The sequence below is a fragment of the Aspergillus uvarum genome (genome assembly GCF_003184745.1).
Source record: "Aspergillus uvarum CBS 121591 unplaced genomic scaffold BO82scaffold_107, whole genome shotgun sequence".
Lineage (NCBI taxonomy): Eukaryota > Fungi > Ascomycota > Eurotiomycetes > Eurotiales > Aspergillaceae > Aspergillus > Aspergillus uvarum.
This window is the reverse complement of record NW_020291404.1, coordinates 41,293-61,047: the sequence shown is the minus strand read 5'-3', so window position 1 is coordinate 61,047 and position 19,755 is coordinate 41,293. Positions and strand designations below refer to the sequence as shown.

General features: G+C 52.7%; 5 protein-coding genes across 5 annotated transcripts; 3 read left to right on the top strand and 2 right to left on the bottom strand.

Annotated features, from left to right (window-relative positions):
* Nucleotides 1-1,503: 1,503 nt before the first annotated feature.
* BO82DRAFT_379391 (alpha/beta-hydrolase) lies at nucleotides 1,504-2,440 on the top strand (the record flags this gene model as incomplete). The annotated part of the gene is made up of 3 exons (XM_025637686.1): nucleotides 1,504-1,936; nucleotides 2,098-2,183; nucleotides 2,246-2,440. The coding sequence occupies 3 exons, from the start codon at nucleotides 1,504-1,506 to the stop codon at nucleotides 2,438-2,440; spliced, it is 714 nt and encodes a 237-aa protein (XP_025485911.1).
* Nucleotides 2,441-2,937: 497 nt separating this feature from the next.
* BO82DRAFT_379390 (fungal specific transcription factor domain-containing protein) lies at nucleotides 2,938-4,869 on the bottom strand (the record flags this gene model as incomplete). Its single annotated transcript, XM_025637685.1, has 7 exons — nucleotides 2,938-3,129; nucleotides 3,191-3,548; nucleotides 3,611-4,080; nucleotides 4,135-4,326; nucleotides 4,380-4,394; nucleotides 4,443-4,708; nucleotides 4,764-4,869. The coding sequence occupies 7 exons, from the start codon at nucleotides 4,867-4,869 to the stop codon at nucleotides 2,938-2,940; spliced, it is 1,599 nt and encodes a 532-aa protein (XP_025485910.1).
* Nucleotides 4,870-6,130: 1,261 nt separating this feature from the next.
* On the top strand, nucleotides 6,131-10,822 carry BO82DRAFT_348785 (ABC-transporter; the record flags this gene model as incomplete). The annotated part of the gene is made up of 5 exons (XM_025633848.1): nucleotides 6,131-6,734; nucleotides 6,791-8,298; nucleotides 8,341-8,944; nucleotides 9,003-9,698; nucleotides 9,760-10,822. The coding sequence occupies 5 exons, from the start codon at nucleotides 6,131-6,133 to the stop codon at nucleotides 10,620-10,622; spliced, it is 4,275 nt and encodes a 1,424-aa protein (XP_025485909.1). The 3' UTR covers nucleotides 10,623-10,822.
* Nucleotides 10,823-11,803: 981 nt separating this feature from the next.
* On the top strand, nucleotides 11,804-13,549 carry BO82DRAFT_437222 (NADH:flavin oxidoreductase/NADH oxidase family protein; the record flags this gene model as incomplete). The annotated part of the gene is made up of 4 exons (XM_025641178.1): nucleotides 11,804-11,981; nucleotides 12,114-12,784; nucleotides 12,874-13,224; nucleotides 13,293-13,549. The coding sequence occupies 4 exons, from the start codon at nucleotides 11,804-11,806 to the stop codon at nucleotides 13,329-13,331; spliced, it is 1,239 nt and encodes a 412-aa protein (XP_025485908.1). The 3' UTR covers nucleotides 13,332-13,549.
* Nucleotides 13,550-17,955: 4,406 nt separating this feature from the next.
* On the bottom strand, nucleotides 17,956-19,081 carry BO82DRAFT_437220 (phosphoenolpyruvate hydrolase family protein). The gene is made up of 2 exons (XM_025641177.1): nucleotides 18,860-19,081; nucleotides 17,956-18,792 (listed from the first exon to the last, which is right to left on the bottom strand). Exons 1-2 carry the CDS (start codon nucleotides 18,945-18,947, stop codon nucleotides 18,041-18,043), a joined length of 840 nt encoding a protein of 279 aa, XP_025485907.1. The 5' UTR covers nucleotides 18,948-19,081; the 3' UTR covers nucleotides 17,956-18,040.
* Between the last annotated feature and the right edge of the window lie 674 nt (nucleotides 19,082-19,755).

Here is a 19,755-nt window from a genome sequence, read left to right as displayed (position 1 = left end):
CAGCATAAATCACTTCGTCGAAGACGGGACCGAGTGTTCGAATTATTCATATCACTTGACAGATTGGCTCAGTCTAGGAGAGTTTTTGCTCGAGGGTTCCATCCTCGCTGCCACCGGCCAACATTTCGCTAATGTCCATTGTTCCCTGTTCCCACAGTCAACTTGACCTTGACCTCTTTACTTCGATCAAGGGTCGTGACGAGGGCCTGGCCTCTCATTGGCTAGGCAGCTCACCGCCTTCGGCCGCCGACGTAGTTGGTCTCTATGGTTTGGCAGGAAGGCATCATATATTCACCTGCGCAGTGGGACATGTCGAATGGAAGAGCTCCGGCAACTTCAGGGAATATCAAATCTGCATTGGCAAAATGTCGAGCATGACTGCTGAGCCGGGGATACGCTACAAGCGAAAGATATAAAAACCCTGGACTGGTTATTGAGTTGCCGTGCAGTCTGCGGCGTGGCGATGATTCATATATGTGTGATGAACTCTTTTTCATTGCACACATTTAAGCATTATTGAGCTGCGGAATGGAAAAAGGTCCTGGATGACTGCTTTCACCGACTTCCGGGGCTGTGTCGTGCCCTGTTGAGTTGGAGTCAAATGTCCGTGGTGACCGGCGATACCTGAAGATATGACCGAACTAGTAGTGATCAGCGGGCGTTAATACTAGATTTAAGCTTAGAACCTTGTCTCAAACCCTGTCTGCTTGATCGGTGTAAAGCATAGATGATGAACGCGTCATGAAGCGCTGATCGCACACGCGTTGTTTCTCAAGTAGGCCTTAAATCAGAGGTTATTGTCGGGACTCGGTAGTCGGGGGTCGGAGAGTATCAAGAGTGGGGTCGGCCGAAGTTACCCCAAGTAGAGGGCAACATTCAACCCACGATTGAGCGGGCGGGGCAGTGCTCCAAATGCAAATTCTAGCCTGTCTTGATACTGGGATATTCGCGCAGCGTGCAGCGTGCAGCGTGGGAAGTCACGTCAATGTAGGTCAAATGTAGTTCCGGAGCGTGGAAAGGGACGTGGAATACTTACGCCACCGAGAAAGTTAGGGTTACTCTGAATGATGCAGTACCTCAGGCATCACCCGCTCCGGTGGGTGGGAAATCTTGTCCCTCAGGGCCAGCCTCTTGTGGACCCTTGCAGCTGCAGGTTCTCATAGACCCAGGTAGTGGAGACGTGCAAGCACTTTCTTTCATTAGCGCCAGTCCTGCCGTGGGTGAGGAGAAGATATCCGCACATAGTGGGACGCGTATGCTACTATACTTTTGGAGGTGTCTTCGTAGATAGAGATTTCTGATGAGATTGTTTTGGTGGCTTGGACTTCAACTTGAAACCACTTTCGAGCTAGAAAGTTCAAAATCTTCGTCGCCAGACCCCTAGCACCACGCTGCGTTCCGTCTCCAGCCATCTATATAAGCTACGCTACCAACCCCCCCCAAAACTCCTTTCCAAGCCCAGCACAAGCCACTTCATCAGTACACTCACTCTACTCCGACATCATGATTGCCAACACTCTGACCGTCCTCGCGATCAACGCGCTGATCGGCCTCTCCCAGGCTGCCCTCACCAACAGCACCGAGTGCGCCGACGTCCACTTCATGCTGGCTCGCGGCACCACCGAGAGCTACCCCGGAACGACCTACACCATGGCGGAGTTGGCGGCGGCAAACATGACTACTCTAAGCTCTAACTACGAGAACATCATCTATCCTGCCGTCAGCGAGACCGGCTCGGACAGCTACTTCGTTGGGCGGGCAGCAGTCGGCAGCCAGGTCAACCGCTATGCCGCGGCGTGTCCTCGCTCGAAGATCGTCCTGATCTCCTACTCTCAGGGTGCCATGATTGTGGGAGACGCTCTTGCTGGCGGTGGTGGCGATTCGACCCTGGGCAACGCGACCGAGCCGCTGATCTCGGAGGAGGTCTCGAAGCATAGTAGGATTATTCCCCTCTTTCCCTCCATGTGTTTATGCAGAGCTGGGATGCGATGTGGCACAGTACATACAGTATAATCTGGCATCCAGACCGTCCCTCTTTCAAGTGACCTTCTTTTAACGGCGGCCCACTAACCTCGGGTCGCTCCTTGATATCTATAGTTGCTGCGAACGTCTACTACGGCAATCCCCGCCACGCCCCCTACCAGCCTTACAATATGGGTAACAACACCTGGAACGTCACCGGAGTAAGTCCTCGCTTGACATCCCCCAAGCTCCCCACGCTTCCTTGCCTGATCACTATTACAAGAAATACCCCCGCCTCGACTACCAGGTCAACTACCTCCACGACCGTTACCGCCACGTCACCGCGGACTGGTGCAACAACGGTGATGGCGTCTGCTCCCCCTCCGAGGGCGCCGACAGCCTGTCACTTCACATGGCGTACGCGAGTGACTATGACCCGATCGCCGCCGCTTGGATCGTTGAGAAGCTTGGTGCCTAGGCTTTAGTCGCTAAGGAGAAGGGCAGAAGAAATGTCCCTTTTCGGGTTGTGCACAAAGTATATAATATAGAGAACTTAGCTTTTCGCCTAAGGACCTCTCCAATAAAGAATCCGAGTCAACTATTTACATTCTCCTATTCTCCTGGAATAGTGAATTGATATCGTGGGCTAAAGATCAGATAAATATCTATAAGGTCAAATTATTTCTGTGGGATTCATGATTTGTGAGCGGACTTTTGACAATGTACTATAGTGTAGTCGTCTAGTCTGCACTCATCAAGGTCCTATCGGGCTGTATCAGTTCAGAGTCAATAGGATAGGCATAAGAATATGTGCTTGTTCCTGCTAAAATCGATGTGTAAGACACCGGAAAATTGTATTATTTAGTGGAATGGGAATCCATTGCCAGCAATTGCCGGGGTTCCACATGAGCGAAGTTATCCAGCGAACAGCTCTCCTAGAAACAGAATCACCCTTGTGTCGACGGGCAAGGCGGCCTAAGGTCCTGAAGATTGCGGACTCCACAGAGCAGCATTGAACATGAACGCCAGGTCCATGGTCGGGAACATCGAGGTGCCCAAGATCGGTTGCAATGGATCCTCGGGGTAGAAGAGATAGTCTGGGTTCGTCGCAGAGGTGTTGAAGTGTTCAGTGAGGGAGGCTGCTTCGTCATTCTTCAATCGCAATGTCTTGCATCAGATCGTCATGCATAGGCAATGAAGGAGGGATAGGATGGAACAGAAGACTCACAGCTGTATTGCTGGAATCAGCAGCGCTTTGCGGATCACGGGGTGGCTGAGAAGTCGGCGCTTGTACGTTCTGCTCTAATCTGCGGCGATCAAGAGTGGTGTTGGTGGTGTTGCCCAAGGCATCTGTCTGTTGTTGCGACCTGGCGCGTAGATTCTGCACGAACTCACGCGCAATGTGGGAGAACTCGGCGGGTGTCGTCGGCGGCAAGGTGTCCTTATCGCTGATATCCCACCGGCTGAAGAACCCGGCTGCTATGTCCAGATAGGCGAGGTTGGTGTTGGTCTCTGCATGGAAAGGGTTGTGTATGACGAAGTCGAAGATGACGAAGACCGCGGAGATGGGGACAATGCCGAGCTCCCTAGTTAGGGCCGTCAGTCATCTGGCAAGAAGTATGACGACAGGGTCAGGGGGAAGCGATACCACACAGGCACATGCGCTTCATGATCAATGTGGCGGCAGTCATAGATCACAGCTCGTGCTGTCTCCATTAGTCGGCGCTTGGTTTCCTGGTCGGGTTCACCCGGTTGAGCGGCGGTGAGATGGATTCGAAGTCGACACAGGGTCATCAACAAGGCATGATAAATGGTGCGCAATTGAAGTACCATCTCATGTGCACATGAATTGCTGAAATTCGCAGACCGGAAGGGTTGACTGGGCCGGAACTCTGGGCTCATGGAGCAAGCCCATGATTCTAATTCGGCGGACATCGAATTGATGGCTGCAATTCGTTCCGCTTTCGGCGTCTGTACCGCACTCACGGAGAAGAGGCGCTTATACATTCTTGACATCAACCGGCCGAGGCGTGCGGTGGTTAAAAGCCAGTCCAGCTGGCCAATTACCGACTCTGGCACATCTGGCACAGGGCAGCCTATGTCGTACTCGGGGATCATCTAGAACATCGCTTAATAGTGTGTCCTTCTTGTTGCGGCATGAGATCATCTTACTGAAGCACGTCCTCGAAAGAAGCATGTCACTTGTTCTTGCCAATATATTACCCAAAACACCCTGTGGCAGAGCTTTTCGTCCTCTGTCGGTATGTAGGCTGCGTTGTAACCTAGGACCTGCACCATTCTTGCAGCCTCTGAGATTAAAGTCTCTCCTATTTGCACACAAGAGAAACTGGATGCAAACAGCGCCTAGTGCCAGCGTAAGCCAATAAAGGTCGATCACAAAGACACTAGTCACGTACCATAGCTGTCAGGGCCTGCGGGAAAGTCAGTGGAGGTTTAGTTCAAGTATGAATGAGACACACCTGAACATTAAACAGGCCTTCGGAAGGACCAAGGAGACTTGGGAATAGTCCCAATGCTACCTGAAAATACTTCCACGCTTTTCCTTGCCCCGGCTTAAAGGAGCCACCTTCTGTGTATTGACATCCCGATGCCAAAACTGTATGATATAACGCACTAAAGGGGGCACTCTCTGCCAGTAGCTCCGCCAGTCGAGGCCCAAAAGCTTGTTGCTCGAACTTACTGCGATCGAGGAAAGGTGCGAGTGGATGCAGAGCTTGGAAATATGCTATGAGACCCACCATTAATATATCCCCACAGCCACGGCGAGGGTCTTAACTGACCGGCAATGTAGCAAGCGGCATCCTCGGGGGCAGCATAGACGGGAGTTTCCGGGCTGCGGAACCTAATCCCAGCATCATGCACATGCTGATGCATATGCTGCCCCATGCCCTCGAGAAGATCTCGAAGTCTCGTGTGACCGAGGATAGTGGTCAGTGAGCGGATGTGGCTCTCGGAGAAGAACGCCATGCCGGTACTAAGGACTAAGCAAAATCGTAAGCTGTTGTGCGAGTCCCGACATAAAGTTGGTGGTTACCATGGTTCTCGTGGGTCTGTTTTGGTAAGCTATGTACAATTGCACTGAGCGAGCGAGTCGAACCTTGAACATAGAGCATGCAGCACGGTTTCTCCCATCTGCGCGTCGGTCGACAAGGATGTGGTCGACATACAGCCGTGAGCCATCCGACGGTGTGGCGGTAGAAAGCGGAGTAGGGATGCCATCAGATGTAGAAAGGCTTGCTATCATCAAATACACATCATTATTCTGAAATCTGTGAACTTAGTTGCTCGCCTCCTACCTGGACTTGGCCCTACATGCGACACCTTGCGTTTTAATTGCCTCCGTGTCAGACTAAAGTTACAGTGGATGTTCCGTTTCTGCAAGAGGCTCAGCGGTCACCATAAAGATAGGCATCTGTTACTGATGCCTTTCAAAAGCGTGGCGTACCTGACACGGGGTACAACGAGGGCTTGTTGGTGGTCCTAACGTTCATATCTAAGTCAGATCAAAGGGATCAAAGGGCAGGCAGGCAGGCAGGCAGGCAGGCAGGCACTCGGGGCAGTGAATAAGACAAAGAATAGAGAAGCGATTTACGTAAGCAGCGAATCTTCCTAGCCTTGCAGTTGTCGCAAGATTTGGCGACTCGAGGTTGAAGTCGGTCCGGCATGGTTTGGGGTTTCAATTGTGTGCAGTTTGCATGGGGGATGGAAGGAGGTTGAGAACCGACGGCGGTCGGCGGTCGGCGGTGACGAGAGATAAGAATGACAAAGCACGGGATTTCTGCCAGCTCCGGGTCACGTGATCTCGGCTCACGGAAGTCCAGTCCCTTTTGGTTTATCGCCTCTCTCGGCTTTCGATCCAACTCCGGCGCATCTTCATCCCATCCACTTCCAGCTTCACCGACCCCATGCAAACACTAAATAGCACTCCCTAGTGGAGGATGGTTAGCACCAAGTGGGGCCTACCATCACCCGTCCTCTGCTGGTGGTGTGGTCTCAGGTACATAATTTTTTAGTTGCCTATCATTACTCTCGTCCTCACCACCTCGGAGTTATAAACCATGGCATCTCATGCTTTATTCACTTTTCGGCCTATGTCGAGTCCCTTGCCCTTCGGTCAATCGTGACACTATCGAACAAACCACTCGTCATGGACAGTCGGATTGAGAAGGTGAGCAGTTCTGATGACGAATCAACAAGTCATGATACTTCATGGCCCGAAAACGGCCGCGAGGAACTGAGAAAGATCGCCACTCGACAGTCCGCCAAATCAGCAGCCGAAACCAAAGGCTCACATGAAGCTCAACCGACAGCTCTCGACCCCCGGAGCCTAGACTTTGACTATCTGGCATGGACAAAGCACCAGGTACAACAGTTTGAGAAAGACAGAACCGCAAGACGAACAGGGGTGGCTTTCAGGGGGGTCACTGTGCAGGGCCATGGCGCGGAAATCCAAATCCAGCATACTGTCGCGTCGAATCTCCTAGCTCCGGTACAGGAAGGTCTATTACGACGTGGCAAACACAAGAAAACAATCCTGCACGACTTTCACGGGTATCTCGAGCACGGTGAGATGCTGCTGGTGCTTGGTAGGCCAGGAGCTGGATGTTCTACTTTCCTAAAAGCCCTGGCTGCCGAGACTGAGGGGCTTGACTTGTCCGCAGATGCAGTCTTCAACTACGACGGGATCCTGCAACCGGAGATGAAGAAGTACTACAAGGGAGAGATATTGTATAATCAAGAAGTCGAGAAACGTGAGCCGACACGTCCCCTCTGCCTCGACCTGACAGGTGAATGCTGACCATACCAGACTTTCCTCATCTCACAGTAAGCCAAACACTCGACTTCGCTGCAGCAGCACGTGCCCCCCAGATTCGTTCCGATGGAATGTCTCGAAAGGAGTATGTCACACATATGCGGGAGGTTGTAATGGCGATATTCGGACTGTCACACACGGTCAACACAAAGGTCGGGAATGATTTCGTTCGTGGCGTCAGTGGAGGGGAGCGCAAGCGCGTGTCCATTGCAGAGATGGCACTGGCAGGGTCCCCACTTTGCTGCTGGGACAATGCCACCCGTGGTTTGGACTCGGCGTCTTCTTTGGACTTTGTCAAGGCACTTCAGATTGGTTCCAAGGTCTTTGGAACAACGCACATCGCCACGCTCTACCAACCATCGCAGGCGATTTATCATCTTTTCGACAAGGTGGCAGTTCTGTACGAGGGACGCGAGATCTTCTTCGGCCTTGCCTCGCAAGCGAAACAGTATTTCCAGAGCATGGGATGGCATTGCCCTGCTAGGCAGACAACTGCAGACTTCTTGACTAGTGTGACGAACCCTACCGAGCGGCAAGCCTCCACAGGCTTTAAGAATAAAGTTCCCCGGACACCGGAAGAATTCGAAGCCTACTGGCGGAACAGCCAGGAATACAAGCAGTTGATGCAAGAAGTCTCGGAGTACGAAGCAAGATACACCAACAGTTCCGAATCCACCCAAGCATTCAAAGAGAGTCATGTCATACGTCAAGCTCGGCACGCTCGTCCAAAGTCTCCTTACCTGATCACTGTCCCAATGCAGATCAAGATATGCATGGTGCGGTTCTACCAGCGTGTTTGGAATGATCTACCGTCCACCTTGACCTTGATGATTGGCCAGATTGTCTTCTCGTTGATTATCGGGTCCCTCTTCTATGGATTACCGTTCGGAACGCAAGACTTTAGCTCGAAAATGTCCGCGTTGTTCTTCGCGATTCTTCTCAATTCATTGCTCACGGTGTCCGAAATTCAGAATCTCTATGCGCAACGTCCGATTGTGGAGAAACATGCTTCGTACGCCTTTTATCACCCGTTCTCGGAGGCCCTGGCCGGTGTGTGTGCAGATCTCCCAATCAAACTTGCAAACAGTCTGGCGTTCAACATTATTTTTTATTTCATGTGTGGGCTACGCTACGATGTTGGTCCATTCTTTGTTTTCTTTCTCTTTGTGACCATGGCTCTATTGTGCATGAGTCAGGTCTTCCGTACCCTGGCAGCTGTCTCGAAGGCGATCCCCCAGGCACTTGCTGCGGCAGGCGTCATTCTACTTGCGACAGTGATCTATACTGGCTACCTTCTCCCACAGCCCAGCATGCACCCTTGGTTCAAATGGATCTCTTATATCAACCCGCTCCGGTATGCCTTCGAGGCTCTGGCTGTGAATGAGTTTCATGGGCGGAACTTTCCTTGTTCCGCCGTGATTCCCGCATACCCGGGGTTTAGCAGCGGATCTGGCCCCTACTTTATCTGTGGCGAGAAGGGCGCGATTGCTGGGGAATTGTTCGTCAGCGGAGATCGGTATCTCTCTGTGAGCTACGGCTATAAGTATCAACATCTGTGGAGAAACTTCGGCATTCTCTGTGCTTTCACCTTTGCCTTTCTCGCTGTCTACCTGCTGGCGACCGAAATCAACTCCCGCTCGTTCTCCAGGGCTCAGAGCTTGCTTTTCCGTCACGGCCATATCCCCCTTGCATTTCAAAGGTACAACCAAGAGTCCGAGGCCACGGTTCTTAGCACACCTCATGAGAAAGAGGAAACAGAACCTCCATTGCCGCCGCACCGCGATACGTTCACCTGGCGTAACGTCTGCTACGATATCGAGATCAAAAAGGAAGAGCGTCGTTTGCTTGATAATGTCAGCGGGTGGGTCAAGCCCGGCACACTGACTGCGTTGATGGGCGTGTCTGGTGCGGGAAAGACTACTCTGCTCAATGTTCTGGCCGGGCGTATTTCGATGGGTGTCGTGACAGGAGATATACTCGTTAATGGATCGCCTCTCGGGGCGAGCGTTCAACGCAGCACGGGATACGTGCAACAACAGGATCTACACCTGCACACCGCCACAGTTCGCGAATCGTTACAGTTCTCCGCCCTTCTCCGACAGCCGAAGTCCGTGCCCGTGGCAGAAAAGTATGAGTTTGTGGAAAAAGGTAAGCTCAGGTCGGAAAGTATGGAGACCACTTCTGCAGTCTACTGACCAAATTCCAGTTATTCGCATGCTTAACATGGAGGATTTCGCCGAAGCGGTCGTGGGCATCCCGGGTGAGGGACTGAATGTTGAGCAACGCAAGCTTCTTACCATTGGTGTCGAGCTCGCTGCAAAGCCTGCCTTGCTCCTGTTTCTGGATGAACCGACCTCCGGGTTGGACAGTCAGTCCTCGTGGACCATCATTGCCTTGCTCCGCAAGTTGGCCTCCAACGGGCAGGCTATCTTGTGCACCATTCACCAACCCTCGGCGATGCTGTTTCAGCAATTTGACCGCCTCCTGTTTCTGGCTAAGGGTGGTCGCACTGTCTACTTTGGCGAGATTGGACCAGAGTCTCGGACAATGCTGGACTATTTTGAGCGCCAGGGAGCGAGGAAGTGTGATAGTGCGGAGAACCCAGCCGAGTATATCCTCGAACTCGCGGGGGCTGGAGTCAATAGTAAGGCCTCTCAGGATTGGCCTGCGTTGTGGAGGCAAAGTCACGAAGCGGCGGAGGTGATGCGTGTTCTCGAGCAAGACCTGTCACGACCTCAGATCAGCCGAACCGAAACCGATCCAGCAACTGAGTCCGAGGAGACCGCTTTTGCCATGCCGTTCAAGGACCAATTCGCTGCTGTACTTCGCCGCATCTTTCAACAGTACTGGCGATCGCCCGAGTACATCTACAGCAAGCTGGCCTTGGGAGTGCTTTCAGCTCGTAAGTTTGATCTACTGTTGCCCTCCACAAAACACAAGTACTAACTCAACCATCCACACAGTCTTCGTCGGTTTCTCCTTCTATCTACCTGGCACCTCGGAACAGGGGCTGCAATCGTCAATCTTCTCCGTCTTCATGATGACCGCGATCTTCACCGCGTTAGTCCAGCAGATCATGCCTCAGTTCATCGTGCAGCGTGACCTCTACGAAGTCCGCGAACAGCCGTCCAAGACCTACCACTGGGCCGCATTCCTCGGTGCTAATTTACTAGCCGAGATCCCATGCCAGGGTTTTGTCGCTGTTATCGTGTACGCCAGCTTCATCTACCCTGTTTACGGGATCGTGGACTCGCAGCGCCAGGGGGTACTTCTGCTCCTTATCGTGCAGTTCTTCGTGTACGGGTCAACCTTTGCGCACGCAGTGGTGGCCGTGCTTCCGGACGCCGAGACCGCGGGCCTAATTGCCACGATGCTCTTCAACATGACCCTTGTGTTCAACGGAGTGCTCGTCCCGCCCGTCGCCCTGCCGGGCTTCTGGACGTTTATGTACCGCGTCTCCCCGATGACCTATCTGGTCAACGCGATCATCGCCACCGGCGTGAGCGGCCGTCCCGTGCACTGCGCCGACAAGGAACTGAGCATCTTCGACGTCCCGCCCACTTATGGTACTTGTGGGGAATACATGCAGGCGTACCTCCAGGCGGCAGGTGATGCCGCGGGTACGCTCCTCAATCCGAACAGCACCACCCAATGCCAGTACTGTCCCCTGCAGGCTGCGGACCAGTACCTCGAGGGCCGCGAGATCTACTACAGCGAGCGGTGGCGCAACTTCGGCCTGCTGTGGGCGTACATCGCGTTCAACGTGCTCTTTGCGCTCGCGATGTACTACTTCTTCCGGGTGCGCTCTTGGAAGAGAAAGGCTTGAGTTTTGTCCAGCGTGCCATCGACGCAGAATCCAGTACGCAGGGGCCTGGCCTATACACTCTGCTATCGATGATCACGAGGGAAACGCTCATTCATTCTGATATTCCCCGGCTCTTTCCATTTCAGTCCAGTTTCCTTCATTCTCTTTTCTTTCCTTTCCTTTCGTCACTCGACTCCACCATTTCCTTGATTTTGTGGCTTGTCTGACATTACCGCCCGATTTTCCTGTGCAGTGTGCATCCCTGGCAACATATCAGACACTGTCCAGAGTTAGAACTATTTTTCCCTTCTGATCCAGACATTTTACAAGCGCATGTTATATAAACTTTTAGAACGGAAGTGCGTCAGTTCATATATCTCTTGAGTCGTCTCATAACTTTGTGCTCTGATCATAGTATAGATGTTAGTAAGACATAAACTTCTGAATGCCAACCATTCTTCATGTCCGTCTCCATCTCTCAATGGCTACTGCCTCACCCGTCGACTGCGCTCTCATACCGAGGATCGTGGCAAGCGACACGATATAGCCAGAAGTAAGATCCTCCAATTCTTATCAATGGCCATAAACCCTTAGATAAACGTAGTCGTAACATTCATCACCGGCGAAAGGTATACCTGCATCACGTGCCGATGGATCAGGCCAGCAGGCCAGCAATAGCCCCTAGTCCGTGGGTTACTCCGGCGGTCCAGGTCTGAGAACATACGAGCTGTTTTCCCTGGAACAATGGTCTGAATGCCCACCTGTAAGTGCACACCCAACCTTGTACGGAATACGTTTCAGAGATTCAGATTCATTACAAGAGGTACCAGTTAAAGGGGGGACTTAAGGTGGCGTGGTGGCCGTGGAAGCTGGAGCTTCCAGTTCCGACACCCGAAGGTGTCTATCCCGAAGAGGCCGCCGTTGCGAGACCCGAGACCCGAGACGCTTGGCAACTGACTTCCGGTGAGATTCATGGGGAATTATTCAACTTGCAAATATCAACTAACAGGCTTACCAATGACTTCGACTCAGTAGGAACTGGATGGACGACGGGAGAAGAAATGGCGACGGTGCGATTGGAGATGAATCTGGGAACAGGGGTATAAATAAATACACGGAAGCTCGTTCCACCGTTACCAGCGTACGCAGAGACAACAACAACAACACCACCACCACCACCATTACCAGATCCCACAATAAAGATGAAGAACTCGCCCCTTGCACAGCCGTTGACGCTCCCATGCAAGCTGCAACTCCCCAACCGACTCGTGAAAGCGGCGATGGCTGAAAAGCTGGCCGATGGAGAAGGGCTTCCAACGAAGACGCTGGAGCGAGCATATGAAAAATGGGGAGGCGGAGGGTGGGGACTGATTTTGACGGGTTAGTATTTTTAAATAGCACTATGCAGTAGGAGTCGGTCTTGGTGTTGCTTCGTTTATTGTCGCTGCTACGATTGTCATCAATACGACGCAAACACGCATCTAGCTAACGGGGTTCTTGTACCACCAACAGGCAACGTGCAGGTTGACCACCGATACCTCAACGGTGCAGGTGACGTGACAATCAAACCCACCACCAGCACAGAGAAGCAGCTCGCTCGCTGGCGCGCCTGGGCCAGCGCCTGCACCACGCCTGGCAACACTCCAGCGATCGTGCAGCTCAACCACCCGGGCCGCCAGTCCCCCATGGGCGCCGGCAGCCGCGGCCTCTGCGCGCGGAACCTCGCCCCCAGCGCCGTACCGCTAGACTTCGGCCCCGGCCTGATGGCCCAGACGCTCAGCCGAGTGGTCTTTGGGGTGCCGCGCGCCATGACGCAAGCCGACATCCAGACGGTGGTGCAGCAGTTCGTTGACGCGGCGCGGTTGGCGGCGGAGGCCGGATTCCAGGGGGTGGAGATCCACGCGGCGCACGGCTACCTTCTCGCGCAGTTCCTGTCGGCGGACACGAATCACCGCACCGACGCTTACGGGGGGTCTGCTGCGCGGCGGGCCCAGCTGGTCGTTGAGATTATCCGCGCCGTGCGCGCCGCGACCCCGCCCCGGTTCTGCGTTGGGATTAAACTCAACTCGGTGGACCATCAGTCCGCTGAGGCGCTGAAGGAGTGCGTTGAGCAGCTTCGGCTGATCGTGGCGGCTGGGGTGGACTTTGTGGAGATCAGTGGGGGGTCGTATGAGAAGCCTACCGTGAGTAATCCAAACCCCCTCTTCAGAATATGCGAGATAGAAAAGGGGCAGGAGGTGCATTACAGCACAGTTTTTGACCTGTTTGTTAGATGATGACCAGTGATATCATCCAAGAACACCGACCCTCAGCTCGGACCCAAGCGCGAGAGGCCTTCTTCTTGGACTTCGCCAAGGCGATCCGGAGCTCGTTCCCAGCAGTGCCTCTGATGGTGACGGGGGGGTTCCGCACCCGCCAGGGAATGATCGATCCCTTGCAGAACGGGGACTGTGACATGATCGGGCTGGGTCGACCCGCGGTGCTGCATCCGACCCTCCCTGCCGAGGTCATCCTTAATGAGCGAGTGTCTGCCGACGAGGCACGGCTGGTCACGGAAAGAGCGCCGATCTCCTGGGCGAACAGGTGGACCAAACTGGCGGTTGTTGGGGCCGGAGAAGAGAGCGTGAGTATCTTCGCTTTCTTCATTCTAGACGTAGGGTTTGCGGACTTAGCTGACCCTGGTTGATGTAGCGGCATTACAGTAGTCGAATTGCAGAGTTGGGGGCTTAGGCTGAATTGGATGACGTGAGTATTTTGACATTTTTAGGTCGAGGGAGGGGTGTGAGAAAGCTTTCCGGAACAGAAGCGTGAGAGAGAGAATGGATTCACCTGGCTTTGAGCCCTAGAGCGATCAACGTAGCACTATCCTGTACTTCCATAACAATTAGATTCAGGAAGACCAATCGATAGCCCTTGAGGGTTGATCGTTATCTGATACATGTCAGGCAACACGTGTCATGAATGAACCAGCAAGAAATATTGAGCAACGAGATGTGAGATGCGAGATGCCATGCCTTCCGGACAAAGTCAGGGTTTGATGAAGCTGCAATTGGCAGGCGTCTGTCAGGGGACCGTCCCTAGCGCCTCAGGCATCCATGTAGTTCAATTCTCCGAAGGCCCGCAGCGTCTTCCTTGTAACATCATGAAATGAATTCTGCATGACCACGATATGATCTTATATCTATTATGTCTCTGCAATGTTGGTAATCTTGGCATAATTGGATCAAGGGAGGCGGGGCCAGCCAGAAAGTTGTTGCCGTTCCTGAGTAGCCCGGGCCACGTGATTCGAGGCGATTCACGCAGAGGACTTACATAGTGACTAGTTCAGCATAACAACACCAGATCAAGCAAGACATTACTCCCTATTGCCCTTTGCTGGGCGTCATGGTTTTATCAACGGAAGCAAGCAGGACAAGCGCTGTGTGAGACAGGATAGAGATCCAACGGCTTTATGTATAGTACCCATCTCGGCAACAACCAAGCCCTAAACAAGCTCAAATCCGGTACCTCGACTATCTCATGTTTAGCGGAAGCACGCTGAAACATATTACATTTGGATGGTTTCTATTAATAGCATAGTTTCGATGGGTACGGAGTAGAAAGGCTGATTTCTCCCCACTGGCAGGCAGCCCGGGCTGACAGAGTCGTCGATGACGTAGCCAGCGGTGCGGGGTCGAGGCCAACCGGGGCAATTCACCTCTAAGTCAGCATGGAGACTTGAGGTATTGGCTAATCGGTCGATTCTCGCATGAAGAGACTGCTAAGTTTCAGCTGGATGCCTAAGGTTTATGGTGTTTACTGCAGCTGTACGGCCAATAGCGGTGATGACAGCTGTCGCCGGCCACTTGGTAGGCATCCCATGGCTAGACATAGAAGGGCTGCTGCTTCTGCCCACACAAGCCAGGCAGCCCCAATCCAATCATCGAGTGTCTGGAGAAGCAATCTGAGCATTAATGATTGAGTCACCGCGCCTGGTTGTTGCCCAGCCAGCATATGTCGATGACTAAACACAGGCAGTGAGGCGGAGGAGCTGCAACAAAGCCTTGTATGCCTCATCGGGCAACACTATCACTTATAATGACTCTCTGTTATTGTCAATCCCCCCATCTCTGAGATTCATCTCATATTCCTTCCTGTCCCTGGATCAGACCCCTAAACCTTACACCCACCCTTCGTTATTCACTCACTGCTGGTGGCTTGAATTGCGCTCGAGCCGCTCTTTCCTTGTTCTTTTTAAAAAGTCCTTGCCAACATGCAGGTCGCGGTAGAAGATGACCTTCTCTCTTTGACCCATTCTTTGTTACTCGACGACACGAGAGTCACTGTCCTGGTCTCTCAAGTTCAATTTGAACCGTATCTTAACCCGTCGCAAGATGAAACTTTGGCTATACTAGGGGGAGTAGATGAGCAGCTTAGATCGTTGCTGCGACGCATAGTTCTGTCACGGACGCATATATCACCTGCAGCTGCGTACCTTGCATCGCTTCTGCGAGGATGCGGATACTCTATCAACCTAGTTGAGCGCCAGCTGCGTCTTTATGGCTCCAGCTACGGTGCGCGAGGTTATGTCGCCGGTCGCTGGCCTCAGGCCCTGGTGGCCTTGCAGCAGTACAAGGTACTTCTCCGTGAAGTGCTCAGGCACTTCAACCCCAATAGGTAAGCACGGCCTCATGAGGATTGTACTTTATCTCCGTCTGATCTAGGCTAAATCTTCAGTCTTCACCCGCCATTCGAGGAACAACCACTCACACCCCATATCGAGTACCAAAACACCATCATCTCCCAGCTTTTGCAAGACCAAGTGGAAGTCGAAGCCTCCTACTGGAATGAGATCTACCAAAGTCAGGATGCAGCTGAAGTCCGCTCAGAATACCCCCCTTCTACCTACGTCACTCCTCCCAGCAGTATCAGGAATGGAGATGACCCAGACGATCCGCCGATTCCCTTACCCCAATTTCAGCCAGGCCAGACCACTCATGAGCTCACTGCACAAGAAGTCCGGCAAGCCAGCGATCGCGAGCGTGGTCGCATCTACACCATTCTTAGATCTATTTGGATCCGTGAGAGTCAAAGTCTACGGGAGCGATCGAAATTCCTGGCACACGCGATCCGTTCCAACAGCGTTGATGGCGTCAGTCTGCTACTCGATCTGGGGATCAAAGTGGACCAACCGTGCCACAAGGATCTGCCTCTGTGCCTCGCTGCTCGGCTGGGACACGATGGAATTGTCCAGATGCTCATTGAGCGCGGTGCCACTGTGGAGAAGCGAAGCGGGTTTGGCAGCACAGCGCTCATGTCGGCGGCGGGGGCCGGGCAGACCTCCACCATCGCTTTACTCCTAGACAACAAGGCCGACATCAACGCTCAAAGCACGTTCAAGGGGGCCAACGGCTTCACACCGCTGATGAAGGCTGTGAAATCAGGGCACCAGAGTGCGTGCCGTCTTCTGATCGATCGAGGCGCAGGCACAGGCATTCACAACGAGGCAGGCGAGTCTTTGTTGCATGTCGCCATTCGGAACGGTCGCTCGGAGATTATCGATCTCGTTCTCGAAAGCCATGTTCAGATTGGTGTAGCGGACCAAAACGGTAATACTGAGTTACACCTGGCTGCCAGCAAAGGACTGGTTGGGTTGTCGACGCTCCTTGTGCAGCGAATGAACACGATCGTCAAAATCGCCAACCACAAGCAGAAAACCCCTCTACATCATGCCATACGCACCAGGAGCCCTGAGCTTGTCAAGCTTTTCCTCGACCAAGGTGCTTTTCCGAATGCGCCGGACCACAAAGGGAGAACGGCGCTCCATTGTGCGATTGAGAAAGATTGCTCGACTCTTGTCCATCTGCTGCTTGAGCGAGAGGCCGATCCGGATTTCCGTGACAAAAATGGCAAGACGCCGCTTCACTATGCAGTGGAGCTGGCTAAACTGGAAATCGTCCAAATTGTGCTTCAAAAAGCGCCCGCGATCAACATTGAGGACACAAATAAGGAAACGCCGCTCCAGTACGCTGTCAAGTCTGGTAACCTCGCTATCCTGCAGCTCCTGGTGGCGCAAGGTGCTGACCCGAAGTGGAAGGTCAGTGAAGGAAAGTCTCTCGCTGAGTTCATCATGGAATTGTCGCTGTCCGAGGAGTTATCGCTCGGTATGCTGCGGGAGCTTCTACGCCAGCATAAGCCCGGGCAACCATTGGCTGTCACCTTCGGGTTTCCTACACTCTCCAAAGCGACCAGCGAACGTAAGTCTGCGCTCGTGAGGTTATTCTGTGACCACTACCCTGAGTTTGTCAATGATAATCCACCCCCGGAGTCGGGGCTCTGCCCTCCGCTTCATGAAGCGATCAAGCAGAGCCACCGGGAGCTAATCAACTTCTTTTGTGGGCTTCACCCAACCGATATGAACATCCTCGATCACGAGGGAAATTTGCCGTTACACCAAGCTGTGGATAAATGGCAAGATGGATTGCTAACCAAGCTCATCGCCAAGGGGGCGGACAAAGACCGGCCGCATGCGACCACGGGTTTGCCACCGTTGCATCATGCAGTCCAGAAGCAAAACCTCCGGGCAGTCGAGGAGCTTATCGCAAACAACGCAGATGCTGAGAAGCGGGTGAACGGGGAACAGTGCGACTGGTGCAGGAGGCATGCGCGACCAGCAGGTAGGAATGCGCGATGCATTTTACTGGCCATTCCGGAAAAGAAGCGCGAGTCGGACTGGGAGGCGATCAATGTCCAACTCTCACAAGTACTGAATCCGAGGCCGTCTCCTAGTCCCGGCTCGGATTCTAGTGGGAATGGGAAGATAAGGAGGAAAGTTCGTTGACTTATCTCATATGCTCTCAAGTTGAGTAAATAAGAGTGTTTAATGTGGAAGGAAGGGGGGAGGGGGTGAGACTGCAGGGATTAGTCACCCATTGCATGCAAATTCGCAGTGCATGTGATGTGATTGATGGTGATTGCAGGCGCTTTGGCCCATGGAAGCTGATGAGCTGATAACAACCTGGCAAGGAGAGGGAGTTAAAGATAGGGCTCGATGACAAGCGGTGAGTCTCTTACCCAATCCGGACTGCTGGTTCGTGTCAGAAGGTTGGGTGGCGCATGACCGAGATACCTTATATCCCACCATTAAAAGACCAAAGACTGCATGGTCAAGTCCCGGTCCCAAATTTCAGGACCGGGACCGGACCATTCCTAGGCCTACACTCCGGAAACCTCGTTTCACCGCGCTCAGCCATAGCTCGTAAAACTGGTGTACTTTAATATCTATATTCATCGGTTTCACTGCTAGCACAAAACCCGCGTCACCCCCTCCTACTGCCCAGAATATGTTTAGGTTTAAAATTGGAATAATTCAGGTGCTATTCTAAGCTCCGAGGCGAAGGTGACTCTAAAGTAAACTACCCGTGAGGTATCAGACTTCGGAGATGAACATCGAAATTGCATCATTTCCGTAAACCGATGCTTTTGAACTGTGTTGTTGTGTCTTTAATTGCCACTTCGACAGGGAGTCGCTCCATTGAACTGGCCCCATAGAAGCCATGCAAACCCTGCACCCGGTCCATCACAAACTTCGCGTCTTCGGGAGCAGCAATTGGCCCGCCGTGACAAAGTACAATGATGTCTTCATTGATCCGCACGGCTGCATTCCGAATTTCCTGAATTTCTGTCACACATTGTTCCAATGTTTTTCCGGTCTTTGCCCCTATCGACCCCGAAGTCGTCAGACCCATATGTGCAACCAAGATGTCGGCACCCGCCTCTGTCATCGCCTTGGCCTCATTCACATTGAAAACATAAGGAGTTGTCAGGAGGCCCAACTCTGAGGCATGTCGGATCATCTCAACTTCCTTTTCGTAACCCATGCCCGTCTCCTCGAGATTGGCGCGGAACTGGCCGTCTATGAGCCCAACCGTTGGAAAGTTCTGCACTCCTGCAAACCCCAGATCCTGCAGCTGCTTCAAGAACCTTGGGATTATCTTGAATGGATCCGTGCCACAAACACCCGCAATTACGGGAATATTCTGAACAACGGGAATGACTTCGGCGGCCATCTCGACAACTACTTCATTGGCGTTGCTGTATGGCATCAGTCCCGCAAGACTCCCACAGCCTGCCATTCGGAATCGACCGCTGTTGTAAATGATGACGAGGTCACCGCCTCCAGCCTCTACCGCTTTTGCGGAAAGACCGATACCTGGGAAATCATTATGAGCCTCATAAATCGACGAAATCATGAACGATCATGCGCAACCGTCACATACCGGCTCCAGCCCCAATTATGGGTTTCCCATTCTCGATTTGACGGCGTAAGTGGGCGATGATCGCGCCGCGAGAGGAATTTGAAACCATTTTTAGAGGAAGATAAGCTTGGCACTCCTAGAATGTCGAAAAAGAAAGAAAAGGCAGATTGCAGTGATACAGATTTAACCTGACGGTACAGACCTATTTATTGAAGGGTCCTAGAAGTGTTCACGGAATTTGCTGGTGGTGGCAAGCAACATAGTGGATGACGGGAGCGGACATTACATTGTATTCCGGATGATGATATCATCTTCCTTGCTCAATCTTTACTAACAATGTCAGAAGGCGGAGTCGGGTTGGCGGAGCGCGGAGCGCGGAGCGGCGCGAGCAAGCGCGGACTGCGGAGATAATCAGATCGAGGCCCGTCGCGGAAACCACAAATCGCGGGGATAAAAGGAAAAGACTTCATTCGTGGCGAAACGGCATAACGAAGTGCCGAGGAGCCTAGCTAAGATTAGAATCTGATTCGTGAAGGAATAGCTCAGGTGTTGAGTACTCATCGAGCCAGTTTCGCTGTGACTTGCGGGGGGTGAGGTTGGGGAATATGAATTAGTACTTGTAGGTGGGGTAGAAATACTTCTAGACCCTGCACATCTGTTCGGGGATACCACCCGTGTCTGCGTTGCAATAATTGTTCTTTCTTCTCATTCCAAACATGCTGGAATCAAGGTCGGCAGAATCAAACCCAAACACGGACAAGGTCGAGACATGTCCAAGCAGCGATTGTATGGAGCACCGTCAGATGCATGATGACTGTTGTGCCTGTTCTCGTCCCGTGATGCATTATCGCTCAATGGCGACTCCTTCTCCTTTGGATCTGCTCTCGTTTGGCACCAGCGTATTCCTGCTCTCAATG

Excerpts from the sequence above, each read along its gene's own strand:
- BO82DRAFT_437220 (XM_025641177.1), bottom strand. The coding sequence starts at position 18,947 with ATGGTTTCAAATTCCTCTCGCGGCGCGATCATCGCCCACTTACGCCGT. Across the intron at positions 18,793-18,859 it reads CATAATTGGGGCTGGAGCCG|GTATCGGTCTTTCCGCAAAA; the intron begins GTATGTGACGGT and ends ATGATTTCCCAG.